This window comes from Schistocerca cancellata, chromosome 9, assembly GCF_023864275.1.
Source record: "Schistocerca cancellata isolate TAMUIC-IGC-003103 chromosome 9, iqSchCanc2.1, whole genome shotgun sequence".
NCBI classification, from domain to species: Eukaryota; Metazoa; Arthropoda; class Insecta; order Orthoptera; family Acrididae; genus Schistocerca; species Schistocerca cancellata.
Genome location: NC_064634.1, coordinates 13,918,346 through 13,933,659, shown reverse-complemented (window position 1 = coordinate 13,933,659; position 15,314 = coordinate 13,918,346). Strand labels below are relative to the sequence as shown.

At 43.5% G+C, this 15,314-nt stretch overlaps 1 protein-coding gene across 1 annotated transcript in view; it reads right to left on the bottom strand.

The window, feature by feature from the left end:
- Window positions 1-7,381: 7,381 nt before the first annotated feature.
- Window positions 7,382-15,314, bottom strand: part of LOC126100676 (cytochrome P450 6k1-like) — a 124,162-nt gene continuing 116,229 nt past the window's right edge. The window contains exons 8-9 of the mRNA XM_049911294.1: window positions 14,438-14,689; window positions 7,382-8,192 (exon numbers count right to left, since the gene is read on the bottom strand). Of these exons, the coding sequence (XP_049767251.1) occupies window positions 8,005-8,192; window positions 14,438-14,689 (440 nt within the window). The 3' untranslated portion in view covers window positions 7,382-8,004. The remainder of the gene's footprint in view (window positions 8,193-14,437; window positions 14,690-15,314) is intronic.

The window sequence follows — 15,314 nt, the reverse complement described above, 5'->3', positions numbered from 1 at the left end:
AATTGGTTCGCCAGGAAGTTACCTTCCTTGTCAACAATGCAAGACTCAGAGGGCCATAGACACGGGTTCCCAGGTAGATACTGTGTTTCTTGACTTCCGCAAGGCATTTGATACAGTTCCCCACAGTTGTTTAATGAACAAAGTAAGAGCACATGGACTATCAGACCAATTGTGATTAGATTGAAAAGTTCCTAGGTAACAGAATGCAGCATGTCATTCTCAATGGAGAGAAGTCTTCCAAAGTAAGAGTGATTTCAGGTGTGCCACAGGGGAGTGTCGTAGGACCGTTGCTATTCACAATATATATAAATTACCTTGTGGGTAACATCGGAAGTTCACTGAGGCTTTTTGCAGATGATGCTGTAGTATATCGAGTGATTGTAACAGTGAAAAATTTCACTGAAATGCAGGAGGATCTGCAGTGAATTGACGCATGGTGCAGGGAATGGCAATTGAATCTCAATGTAGACAAGTGTAATGTGCTGTGAATACATAGAAAGAAAGATCCTTTATCATTTAGCTACAATATAGCAGGTCAGCAACTGGAAGCAGTTAATTCCATAAATTATCTGGGAGTACGCATTAGGAGTGATTTAAAATGGAATGATCATATAAAGTTGATCGTCGGTAAAGCAAATGCCAGACTGATATTCATTGGAAGAATCCTAAGGAAATGCAATCCGAAAACAAAGGAAGTAGGTCACAGTACGCTTGTTCGCCCACTGCTTGAATACTGCTCAGCAGTGTGGGATCCGTACCAGATAGGGCTGATAGAAGAGATAGAGAAGATCCAACAGAGAGCAGTGCGCTTCGTTACAGGATCATTTTAGTAATCGCAAAAGTGTTACAGAGATGATAGATAAACACCAGTGGAATACTCTGCAAGAGAGTTGCTCGGTAACTCGGTACAGGCTTTTGTTGAAGTTTCGAGAACATGCCTTCACCGAGGAGTCAAGCTGTATATTGCTCCCTCCTACGTATATCTCGCGAAGAGACCATGAGGATAAAATCAGAGAGATTAGAGCCCACAAAGAGGTATACGGACAATCTTTCTTTCCACGAACAATACGAGACTGGAATAGAAGGGAGAACCGATAGAGGTATTCAAGGTACCTCCGCCACACACTGTCAGGTGGCTTGCAGAGTATGGATGTAGATGTAGATGTAGATGTAGAGTGTGGCCATGGCAGATCTCTTCAGGTTGGATGCCTTCCGGGCCTTTGGCTTCACCATCGACGACAATGTTCATCTGGTGTCTTCCCAGGTTCCGGTCCTGGCAGTCGATTCCTTCTGCACGGAATTCCAGGACCTCTTCTCGCCGGGCCTTGGCTGTGCTCAAGATTTTGATGCATCACCGTCTGCCCACCCGAAGTACTTCCGAGCCCGGCAGCTTGCCCACACCCTCCAGCAGCCTCTTCCACAACAAATGGACCGTCTCACCATGGAGGGAGTCATCACTCCGGACTGTTACAGATCGTGGGCGACACCCTTGGTCATCCTCAAGAGACCAGATGGGTGTCTTCGAGTTTGTGGTGACTTCAAGGCTACACTTAACGCTCAGCTACAGGTTGAAGACTACCCCTCCTGCATCCCGAGGACCTGTTTTCCAAGCTCGCAGGGGGACAATTTTTTTCGAAGTTCAATCTTGTCGAGGCCTACCTCCAAATACCTCTAGATGAGCCTTCTACTCACTTGGCCATCACCAACACACCATTTGGGCTGTTCTGGCTGAACCGTCTCATGTATGGCATCGCTAGTGCACCGGCCATCTTTCAGCATTACTTGGAACAGCTCTTGCGGGATGTGCAAGATTGTATAAACTACCTCTATGACATCATCGTCACCGGCCGTACTGCGGATCTACATCACAGTCATCTGTGACAATTATTCCTGCGTCTGCGGACTGCATTTTCAGACCTAAAATGCAACCTTGCTAAATGCTCCTTTTTTCAACCTGCTATCTCCTACCTGGGTCACATCATTTCCCGCGATGGCATATTGCCTACCTCCTCCCACACCTCTGCTACAATGGCCCTTCCTTGTCCGTGCCATGTCCACCAATTGCGGTCTTTCCTGGGTAAAATTGCTTACTATTGAAAGTTCATTCCCTCTGCCACCCACATTGCGGCGCCCCTCCATCACCTGTGTCGAAAGAATGTGCCTTTTCATTGGTCCGCGGCTTGTGAATCAGCTTTCCAAATCCTAAAGCGGAGGTTGCACTCTGCGGCGTGTCTCATGCCATGTAACCCCTCTCTTTCTCTCCTCTTGGCTACGGACACCTCAGACTATGGTGTTGGGTCTGTCCTTTCGCACCGTCTACTGGATGGATCAGAACTCCCGGTTTCATACATATCTAAATCCCTTACAGAGGTCCAATGCAAATATTCTCAAATTGAGAAGGAGGCCCTAGCAATCGTGTTTGCCTGTACCAAATTTCTCCCGTACCTTTACGGTAGGTCTTCTCCCTTAATCACTGGCCCTAAGCCCCTCCTGGCCTTATTTTCCCCTTTAGCCCAGTTACCCACGAAGACTTCCCACCACCTGCAGTGATGGGCCTTATTCCTTTCACATTTTAGGTACACCATCCATTTCCAGTCCACCTCCCAGCATGCCAACGCCGATGCCTCGTGTCGGCTCCCCTCCGGTCAGGATTCGTCATTCGATTCGTCAGACCTCTTAATTTTTCAGGTCGATTGGGACATACAGAATGCATTAGCTGCATTCCCAGTCACAGCTGAGAGGGTGGCCGCAGCGACGACTGCAGATCTGCTCCTCCACCTGGTGTGCTGCTATGTTCTCCACGGCTGGCCGATGCTTCGTCTGCCTCGCACCCAGGCTGACCTCCGATTCTTCTTCCCCATCCACCATCAACTGGTGGCTATCAACGGGGGGCTCCTCCATGCAGAAAATGATGCCACTCCATGAGTCATTGTACCAACTTCCCTGGGGTCCTGGATTCTCCACGTCTTACATCCAGGTCACTGGGGTATTGCCGGGACGAAGACCCTCGCACGCCGCCATTGTTTGGGGTTGTCAATAGTGTACCCAGGCCCTTCCCACACCACCCCAGTCCTTCCAATCCCGGCTGGCTGCTTCCCTCCCATGGGAATGCATCTGTGTGAATTTTGCAGGACCCTTCCTCTGCGCTTACTGGTTACTCGTCACAGATGCCTACTCCCACTTCCCTTTCATTATCCAATGCTCCTCTATCACCACAGAGAATATCATCATGGCCCTGTCAAAAATATTTTCCACTGAAAGCCTTCCCGCCACCTTGGTATCAGACAACAGCCCGCAATTTCGCAGTTAAGAGTTCGCCAAATTCTGTCACGATAATGGTATCCACCACATCTTTACCCCTCCTCTCCATCCCCAATCCAATGTAGAGGTGGAGCGCCTTGTTTGCACATTTAAAACTCAAATAAAGAAGTACATGGAGAACCGTTCTCCGGAAGAAGCACTTATGTTATTTCTCAGACCTACAGGGCCACACCGGTGGTTGACAAGAGTCCAGCTGAACTGCTCCACGGTCACCAGCCTTGGACCCTACTCCATTTCCTCCTGCCGCAGGTTGGACCACACGCTCTGCCAGGCACTTCCCAATATTCATCCGGCTCCGAGGTGTGGGCTCGTGGTTTCGGGCTCTGGCCCAGCTGGCTTCTGGGGGTCGTTATCTGGCCCTGTGGTCGACAGCTGTTCGACATATGCCTGAACAACAGGGTGGTTTCCCATCACCGCAACCAACTGCATCCTTTTGTTTCCTCGAGCAGCCACAGCCCCAAACGTCGGCTCCTCTCTCTCTCTCTCTCTCTCTCTCTCTCTCTCTCTCTCTCTCTCTCTCTCTCTCCTCCCCCGCCCCCCCCCCCCCCCCCCCCCCCCCGCCCCATCGCTGGACCCTTCCTTGGGGCCTATGTTGATGCCCTCTCCTCAGTTGGTGGATGATCTTCCCGGAGATAGCCAACATACGCCAGCTGCTAGCCCTGCACCGCCGCCTACTCCGGACCCAGAACAGCTCTGGGACCTTCCCCTGAACCCACTTCCCAGCCCCTCTTTGGCGCCGCCTAGGTTGGATGACACAGACGTCCCCGTGCCGCTTGCCCAGCTTGCCGTCGCCTCGCAACCGCCACCAGTGCGGTATTCCAGCCGACTCGCACGGAAAGCAGCGCCCTACTCTTCGGTGGCCGGGTTCCCCTGCCTCCTTCAGGAGAACTTAGCTGCATATCAGCCTACGGCACCAGGCTATATTGATACTCTCTCTCCCCCACAGTCGCCTGTGCCGCACCAGCTTTACCAAGGGAGGGGGGAGGGGGGGGAGGTGTGTTATACCAGAGCCAAGATAGCCCCTGAGGGGCGGCAACCCATATTACACCACAGAGGACGATGTTGGCTATGCCAAAGGCATACCAAAAGCACCATGGTAAACACCAGCTATTTACATACAAGATACAGGAAACAGACATTCCGAGCATTACTTCCTGTAGGGGGAGCTCGAGCCACGGCCTGCAGGAAGTATCACTACACCAAAACCTGATGGCTGGAGACAGCTATTTAGTTCACGCCGGATGCCGACCTTGTGTACTGCGACTGTTGAAGATTACATCTTCGTCTCGGAATTAGACTGTTACTAGTGTGTGTGCGTGTTACCACAAACCTTTGTGGATAATTAGAAGTGAACTTTTGTTCACATCAATTAGGAGACTTTTGCTGGAGTTGTTACTGTTATCTTTTGTCTGTCGTTCAGTCATCAACATTGTGAACTTACATCAATAAAAGTTGTGTTTGTGAAAAATTGCAAATTGTCAGTCACAACATACACTCACCAAATTCCATCCATGATTCCATTTTTTTTCCTCCTGTCCTATATTTGGTAATGATGTCAGCTGTTATTTTTTATAACATATCCTGCCTTTCCTGACAAAACATACAGAATGATGATGGTTTGTACAGCCAAACACTGGATAACTCATTAAAAAGTTGAAACTAGTTGTGAAACAAAGAAAAAGTTTAAATAAATAACAAACAAAGTGGAAAACAACGCCACCTTTAAAGGCTGTTGTGATTTCATTGAAAATATGACAAATTTTGTGCTCCATCCACATACAGTTTCAGTTTGTGTTACATCTCTAATCAGGCATGCCACAGGTTCTGGAAATCACGGAAAACAGGGAATTTCAAACACGTAAGGGAAATTAGAAAAAGCACTGGAAAAATCCCATTTTTGTCTCAGTAGATGAAATGGTTTGTTTACTGAGGTGCCATGCATTGTCGCTTTCTGGGTGCAGCTGAGTATGTGCGCCACTTCCCTACTCCCTCATTGCTGCTGCTTCTCCCCGTCTTACCACTCCCCTCAGCTGGCGGTCAGTGCTGCCACCGCTTCTTGCAGCTAGCCTAGCAGCTGCTGACGAGAGGCAAGGAGGCATGAAGAGTGGTTTGTTTGGATCTGACTCTCAGAGACAGTAGATGCAGTGGCCAGAGGCGGCGGTAATGTTTTCGTGAGTTGTGTCCGAGTGATTGTGTGAATGTGTGTGTTCTCGTTTTCTGACAAAAGCTGTGGCTGAAAATATAGTTGCGAGAGAGTGATTGTCTTTTCTATGTGACTGTCTGTGTGTCAGCAATCATCTTTACAGTGAACTGCTACCTGTCCTCATCATTATTATTCTTTCGCAGAGTATTTGAACAAGTTATCGGTTGTATGGATTGATCACCACAACCTCGTTTCATCAACACGCTGCCTATGGCTCACGAATAGCTGGCCACATGAGTGGATTTCCAGATGGGCCAAAACCGCAGGCAGTTTCTGCAGGTATCTGTAATGGATCGAGCCTGCCAGTCTGAAGCCATTCAGTTCCCACTAATGTGCGGGCCCTGCCCATTGGATCTAATCTCACCAATCTGCCTGCAGGACAGGTCTGTTTGTGTGTGGCATAACGCAGTGGATTTTCGTGGTTTATCCATGGACCCAGGACCGCAGTGCTCTTCAGCAGGCCAGAGGCCCGTCTCACCACAAGTGTGTTGTGCAGTGTGGCATTTTATAGACATTTTATTTGTTCTAGTACATTTTGGCACTTCAAATGTAGTTTATATGTTAGAAAGTATGGATGATAAGAAGAAGAAAATTGTGTCAGTTGCTGGCGGTTTGCACACTATGTGCTCATATAATTCTCGAAAGAAAAGTCATGCAATACCAGTAAAATAATAGATAAAACAGAATGGGTAATAACTGACAATAATGAACTTAGTAGAACCAACATTTTATTGGCTGGCACCTACAATCCTGCACCTTAAACATTACTTTCAAGAGGCCTATTTTTTCTGATGTTATTTCTGAAATCAGTGAAGGTATTTTAAACCTATTTCACAACTCCAAGGAAGTGCATATTTTTGTCACCAAATGTTTTTTGTTTTATTGAAATAAAATAACATCAGTGGTCTTAGTGAAACATACATACTATTTGGCTTGCTTTTGCCATCTAAAAACAGTTCATTACAAAAGATGTTGATGTTAGTACTTAAGATTTTTGCTCACATCAGGAAACGCCATGTGCTTGAAACTTTTTTTTAATATACGTTTCCTCATTTGCACTATTGTTTCTTGTACCATAGCTGAAAAGACAGATTGTCAACTTATGTCTTAACTTATCCTTGAGATCTCAAAATCTGCCAGGGAAAAATCCTGAAAGGTGCCTGGAAATCAGCGAAATATTAGGGAGTTTCACTTGGGGAAATTTGTGGCAACCCTGCTAAAAATCTCACTGTCGATGTGATGTTAAAACCTGATTTTCCCTGCATCCTGCAACTCAGTGCCATAAGTTAAAAAAAATCTTGTACATCACCTTCATACCTTTATTGAATTTTCAGGTTAAGAAATCAAAGTAGAGGAAAAAGTAATAAAACAATTTGTCTCGCTTTCCAACATTTATTCAAAGTTTACAAGTGGGCATATCTTGAGTAATGTGCCTTTAAGATAGCAGACATATGAAGAAAATGCTTTCACTAGCTGTCTGAAATTAAGAAATTGACTCATATAACACAAAAATAAATTACATTTTAGTGTTTAGTTAATTCATTACGTTATGTTAATAAAAATTAATGACAATCATGTGTAGCTGATTCAGTCAACATTGTCACAATTATTGATAGTTGGTTGGTTGGTTTGGGGAAGGAGACCAGACAGCGTGGTCATCGGTCTCATCAGATTAGGGAAGGATGGGGAAGGAAGTCGGCCGTGCCCTTTCAGAGGAACCATCCCGGCATTTGCCTGGAGTGATGTAGGGAAATCACGGAAAACCTAAATCAGGATGGCCGGACGCGGGATTGAACCGTCGTCCTCCCGAATGCGAGTCCAGTGTCTAACCACTGCGCCACCCCGCTCGGTTTGAAAGTTGGTAAGTTTGATATTCTGGTTGATGTGAAATATCATAAGCCTATTTTTTAAATAGTTAATACAATCTTTTACTGTCAACATTATGTTCTCAGAAGAGTAATTTTTTGGAGATAAACAAAAATGTCAGACGCGGGTACTGTAATCAAAGTATTTTAGTTTATGGTCCCCTTCCTCCCCTGTTCCTCTTGTCTCACTCTATCAAAGTGAGTGTGGTAGTACCACATGTGGCTGCTTTGCCAAATCATTGACATTATCGTAAAAATCATGACAGTGGTAGATTTACAAAACTTGTTTGAACATTTCATTTACACAACTGTTGTCAAATTCATTTATCTATTACCAGCAAAAATTGCTCTCTGCTCTGTGATTCCCATTTGACTTATTCTTTATTGCACTGTTGGATCCATTTTTCTATTCTATCTTTTTTTTTTTTTACCTTTACTGTGGTGTGGCTTACTAATGAGTGCCTGTGACTCTATCCAAAGTGAAACTTATATTCTCAGTTTTTATCATTTCTGAACAGTCATATTAACTAAGCATTATGTATGAATGGCTAATTTTTCCAATATAACTATTGTCAAGGCTGATTTTGCCTTTTACTCTAGTATGGTTTTATGTGATCATTGTTTCATAGCTGGAAAGGGCTTGAGTTTTTTGAACAAAAGGGGAAGGTCACCCCTGGGAGTCAGCACTGCATGACTTGGATCCATCTGTAAAGAATTTGGAGTGGATGGCGCAAAATGTACACTGAAATTTGCCATGATGTGTGCTATTCCAACTCTGATTTGCATCTGACCCATCCTCATACCTGGAAAAAAAGGGGATACTGATGAACTTTGTGTTATGAAAACATTTTGGTGTAAGTTACAGAGCAAATATAGTGATGAAAGGATAGGGCAAAGTGCTTCAGATGAGATTTTTTAAATTTGTGTGTGTGGGTATATCAGTAGGAATTTTGGGAAGGCATGAAAAGTTGGATGCATTAATGATACAGAACATGATAAGTGAGATTCGCATATTTGCAATTTAAGCTTATCTGTTACAACATGCTGATTGGGATTGCTGAATGGAAAATAATCAGCAGTTTGTATAAAAAAAGAATTACAATTCATGTAATACCCTGGACTTGTGAAGTCATCATGCTCACTCTTCCCAGAGAGTGAAATGAGAAAGTATCATGTTAGTGTCCATGTTTCAAAAGATTGGAGTAGATTTTTCTGGTGTTTATTGGCTGTCCTGCACACAAAATACTGATTAAAGACATAGACGCTGCTTCTTTTTGTTGTGTATGTTCTCTGACTATTTCTTCAATGGGAAAGGATAATATTTTTTTATTGACTGTGGTATTAATGGCCAGTTATTGATAGATGTCTGGGAATGACGGTATTACAGTCCATTGTTGCTATCAAGAAAGACATACAAAATCCACTCTAATGTACTGCTGCAAGTTTCAACAATGTGCATCAAATAGCAGGGTCTTCATTCAGCTCTGGGTGGTATTCAGCCACTGTGAGCTAGGTAGCATACATAGGGACACTTCTGAATGATAATTTTTGTGATTTAAAATGGAGTCTGAGTGGAAGCCAGTCCTCAAGCAGTGAACTATGCCATTTTAGGACTCCTCCTCCTCCTTAATCGTATTCATCTCCTGTCATAGGCACAATTCATGTTTGATACCACAGATTAAAAAGCTATGTAAATGTCCTTCAAGATGAATATTGGTTAGGTTGCCTAGCAATGTCTTTACCAAAGAAACTGCATTTCACGTTGATAAAATAGGAGGGTACTCACAGCGCATACTGCAGTGGTCGCTATTTGTGAGCCACTGATTGGTTGTTTGGTTGGTCAATCGGTTAGAGAGTTAGTTAGTTACATGCACCATGGACAATTTGTACAATTAATTGTAATGATGTGGAGTGAGTCATTTCACATTCACATTATACATTCATAAGCAAATATGGCTAAATGCTGACCATTTACAAGTTTTTCTCCTTAGATACAGATGTGATTATGCAAATATGGCTACATACTGACCATTTACAAGTAATTTTCTTAGATACAGATGAGAGTTAGTAATTCTTACTACTCACCATCTTTTACATATCATAAAATAAAAATTCTCATATGGAATCAGAGTTGTTAAGAAGAAACTTTTTCAGTTTGTTTTCAAATTTAACTCCACTGCCTATCAAACTTTTTATGTCACTGGGTAAGTGAGCAAAAATTTTGTAGCAGCATTGTGCACCCTTTCTTGTGTTACGGACAACCTTAGTGTCTAGTAATGAGTGTCATTTTTCTTTCTGGCATTGTAATTATGTGCATCATTGTTCCTTTTGAACAGCAGTGAATTATTTCCAGCAAACTTCAAGAGGAAGTAAACATGCTGGATTGCCAGCCATATCTCAAATCCTACACACGTCAATGTGTACTAATGAGATTGTAGTCGTGAATGCCTTGTTATGTAGCCCAGGGAGGGAAAGGACAGTATTTGCAGTTTTGTTAACAGGTTGATATGTTAAGTTACAACAAGTCAAAATACAGTGACTGTATCATAATTAATAGTGAAAACTGACATGGAGGAAAGTATGCAATAATAAAAGCAAAAACATTCTACTAAACATGTGTCTGCTAGCTGTTTATGAAACTCCAACTGACTTCATTATGAACTGTTGCCCTAGTTACAAGAACTGTATTAAAAACATAAGCTTTTTGATTAAGTTCACACCTGGCATGAAATTTCACCAATGACCCATGGATGAGAAAAATACATACTTGATGGTCGCCATCACATCTAATGCACCAATGTGGTCCAAAATGGATAGGTTGAATAGGCATGTACCTTGGTCTCCAAGATGACTGGACCTCAGTCCTGTAGCTTCATTTCAAATGTGAACTGTGAAGTACTCCCATTGGTGTGGTAGAAGAGCTGAAGCCGCAAATTGTACAGTCGTATCAAAATTTATAAAATGATCTGCAGATGTTTGAAAAATTCCTAACTGACTAAAGAGATGATTGCAACGTTACACCAAAATGGAAGGATGACATTCCAACACCCTCTTTTACAGGTACGAGTGTACAGTAAATTGTAACTTAATGCTCTGAAGCAGTATTGTATTTCTTGTTACAGTAGGTCATGAGTAAAATTTGAGCTGAATTAGAAGGGTATTTAATTGAAAAGTTTACATTTCAAATGCATTTGTACTAACTAGGACAATGCTTTGTACTGAAGTCAGTGGCAGTTCATGACTACAGATTTGCAATTACCTCACAAACAGCTCAATTGCCACTTTATGTTTACTGGAATGTTTTTCCTTCTACTACTGTAAATTTTCATGCGTGTCAGTTTTCACTATTAAGTATGATACACTATGTATATACACACATCAAAAAAACTTTTGCGTCACCTCAGTTCCAAGAGTTCTGGAACCTGTAGAGAAAATTGTAATAGAGATCAACATAAACATCATTTTTGCCCTTTCTATTGCTCATGAAAAGCACACGTTGCATATTGTACCACCATACAGCGAGGCCTTCAGAGGTGGTGGTCCAGACTGCTGTACACACTGGCACCTCCAATACCCAGTAGCATGTCCTCTTGCATTGATGCACGCCTGTATTCTTCATGGCATACTATCTACAAATTCGTCAAGGCACTGTTGGTCCAGATTGTCTCACTCCTAAATGGCGATTCGGCATAGATCCTACAGAGTGGTTGGTGGGTCATGTTATCCATAAAAAGCCCTTTTCAATCTATCCCGGGCACGTTCGATACGTTTCATGTCTGGAGAACATGCTGGCCACTCTAGTCGAGTGATGTCTTTATTCTGAAGGAAGTCATTCACAAGATGAGAACGGGTGGGGGGGGGGGGGGGGGGGGAGCGCAAATTGTCCTCCATGAAGACGAATGCCTCACCAATATGCTGCCAATATGGTTGCACTATCGGTTGGAGGATGGCATTCACGTATCGTACAGCCGTTACAGCGCCTTCCATGACCACCAGCGGCATACGTCGGCCCCACATACTGCCTCCGCAAAACAGCAAGGAACCTCCACCTTGCTGCACTCGCTGGACAGTGTATCTAAGGCATCTCCTATGATTGTCTGGTTGAAGACATATGCGACACTCATCGCTGAAGAAAACTTGATGCCACTCCTGTGTGGTCCATTCGACATGCTGTTGGGGCCCATCTGTACCGCACTGCATGGGGTCTTGGTTACAAAGGTGGACCTTGCCATGGACTTCAGGAGTGAAGTTGTGCATCATGCAGCCTATTGCACACAGTTTGAGTTGTAACATGACATCCTGTGGCTGCACGAAAAGCATTATTCAGCATGGTGGCGTTGCTGTCAGGGTTCCTCCAAGCCATACTCCATAGTTAGTGGTCATCCACTGCAATAGTAGCCCTTGAGTGGCCTGAGCAAGGCATATCATCGACAGTTCCTGTTTCTCCGTATCTTCTCCATGTCCGAACAACTTCACTTTGGTTCACTCCGAGACACCTGGACACTTCCCTTGTTGAGAGACCTTTCTGGTACTAAGTAACAATGTGGACATGATCAAACCGCAGTATTGACCGTCTAGGCATGGTTGAACAACAGACAACATGAGCCATGCCCCTCCTTCCTAGTGGAATGACTGGAACTGATCGGCTGCTGCTCATGCATGGTTGTTTACATCTTTGGGTGGGTTATGTGACACCTCTGAACAGTCAAAGGGACTGTGCCTGTGATACAATATCCACAGTCAACATCTATCTTCAGGAGTTCTGGGAACCGAGGTGATGCAAAACTATTTTTTGATGTGTGTAGCTTATAATCCAGCATGATAGTAACTGTTTGTGCACAAAATATTCCTGAAGAATTTTCCCAGGGATGCATCTCTTGGAGACTGCACTTAATGGCTTCAGACCACAACTAGATTCATTTAGTGGTTTGAGGCCATGCCTAGATAGCTACAAATTAATTAAGAGTATTTCGAGGAGATGTGAAGGTTAAGTTTTCAGAAAGCTAGAGCATAATGTTCCGTAACTCACCACTGAACATGAGGAATATCTTGCAGAAGAAAGTTTGACTAATTACTCCCATCTTTTTAATCTGTGGTTGTAATTTTTGAGGTGTCCTTCACATAAATCATCTTCAAGGTAACTACAGCCACAATGAGTTCAGCTACCCATTTCTTAACTCCCTGAAATGAAGGAGTAGGTTCTTTAAGAAGTGTGACAAAATTTGCGTGAATTTCCATCCAAAATGAAGACTTTTATTACTGCCAAGTATCCTGCTTTCCCCATTTGGACCAGACATACACAACATTGAGATGATGATGATGTTTGGTTTGTGGGGCGCTCAACTGCGTGGTTATCAGCGCCCGTACAATTACCCAATCTTTGCTCAGTCCAATTTCGCCACTTTCCTGGATGATGATGAAATGATGAGGACAACACAAACACCCAGTCATCTCGAGGCAGGTGAAAATCCCTGACCCTGCCGGGAATCGAACCCGGGACCCCGTGCTCGGGAAGCGAGAACGCTACCGCGAGGCCACGAGCGGCGGACTTACACAACATTACTGCATTAATAAACCATATAAATGAAACTGTTCTGTGGGTCATGGTGGCACTTGACTCATGTTCTTATGTAGCATGCACCAACTCAAAAATACCAAATGTCATTGAAAGCAGTGTCATCTTTGGGCAAAGCAAACTACTTTTCTCCTTACCCTCATCTTGTGCATCATTCTCCATTTTCACATTTCTGGTACCTCTTTGTGTCCCCCATTCTTGTCTGGTTGATTTTACCTATTTAATAACAACTTGGACTGTTCCACTTCCCAAAAGGAGGGACTTGTGGAACACAAAATGTAAGTGAATGAAAGAATGAATAACTCTCACAAGAAAACAAAGTGTAGCACGGAAGTAAAACTGCAAGACTATCTGGAAGAGCTATCTGTTGGTAGGCCGTATATGTCATACCCTGAGGTAACAAAAGTCATAGGAGACCTCATAACATTGTGTCAGACCTCCTTTAGCCCAATGTAGTGCAGCAGCTTGACACGGCATGGACTCAACAAGTCGTTGGAAGTCCTCTGCAGAAATGCTGAGCCGTGCTGCCTCTCTAGCTATCCCTAATTGTGAAGGTGTTGCTGGTGCAGGATTTTATACATGAACTGATCTCTCAATTATGTCACATAAATGTTCAATGGATTCATGTCAGGTGATCTGGGTGGCCAAATCATATGCTCAAACTTCCCAGAATATTCTTCAAGCCAGTCATGAACAATTGTGGCCTAGTGACATGGTGCATTGTAATCCATAAAAATTCCATTGTTGTTTGGGAACATGGTGTCCATGAATAGCTGCAAAAGGTCTCCAAGCAACCAAAGATATCCATTTCCAGTCAATTATTGGTTCAATTGGACCAGAAAACCCTGTCTATTCTGTGTAAGCACAGCCAACACAATTATGGACGAACCACCAGCTTGCAGAGTGCCTTGCTGACAACTTTGGACTACTGTTTTCTGGGATCTGTGCCACAGTCAAACACTACCATCAGCTCTTACCAACTGAAATTGGGACTCATCTGACCAGGCCATGGTTTTTTGGTCATGTAGGCTCTAACTGATATGGTCACAAGCCCAGGAGGGGTGCTGCAAGCAATGTGCTGTTAGCAAGGGCACTTGCATTGGTTGTCTGCTGCCGTATCCCATTAACGCCAAATTTACCTTCAGGAGGAGAAACGTGTAGTACAGTCGACAGAAACGTATAAAAGTAAAAGCAACAAACTATTTAGTTTTCAGAATTAATATTTCTTTGCTTGGGAAACAGAGATGAATAGGTTGGGAAAGTTTAATAAGGAAGGATAGGTCACACAAGTCTCAGGATGAGATTGACCACTTCAGTGAGCATGAGGGTGCACAAAAATGGAGGGGGAAGGCACCAGAGAGGGTAGGTCAGTTACCATCTCTCACCTACATGAAAAAATTCATATATGTGACAGTTTGTCATCTTCCTCTGCCTCTATGATGTAACAAGTTCATCTGAGGAATATTTACTTACCAATACAGTTTCGTGGTCCAATCCCAAATGGCATGTACACATAATTTGGTCTCTTATTTTGTTTCTGTCTGTTGAATCGTTCTGGCACAAACTCCTCTGGGTTATCCCAGAATAGAGCATCCCTGTGCAGGCCAAGTAATGACACTACTACTCCCATGCCTTTTGGAAGGCCAATACCAGTTCCAGGAATAACATAGTCCTTTGTCACTTCACGATCAATAAATGGTAATGGAGGGTATAAGCGAAGAGTCTCTGTAAAAAAAAGAGTTTTTACATTAGTTTGTCACAAAATTTGTTTCCAACCTGTATAAGCCAATTATACGATTACATAAATTGGTTATTTAGAAACTGATACACTATTAGAGTTTTGTAGGGATCAAAACTGCATGTTTCCTGAAACAGTGAATACTGTTTACATTAGAACATATTTTCTGTTTGCATGCTAATTAGCAGTATATTATGATAATGCTGTCACACTGGTTCTCCAGCAGGTGTACAGCGTGGATAAAATAAAACTGTCATTGTCGCTGTGCTCAATTCATCAAACCATGAGACATGTAGCAGCTGTGCCTCAGGGATAGCAGCAGTAATATTTTTGACCCGTCAGTTTGTTCCACAGGGAGAGAAATCATGTGATCAAGCAGGCCAGGATATTGCACAGCCTAGGCAGCACATGTCACCACAAGTGCCCTCTGATGAGGGTTATGAGGGTTGTTCAAAAAGTAAGGTACTTTTCAAATGGGCAACATACATTCAAATTACGATTCTTTTTTTTTCCCCCCCATGTCGGTACACATGCCTCAAAAATATGTTCTTAGTTTCAAGTGTACATCATATATAATGAATTGCAGATAGAAAGGTTAGACATGTTTTAGTG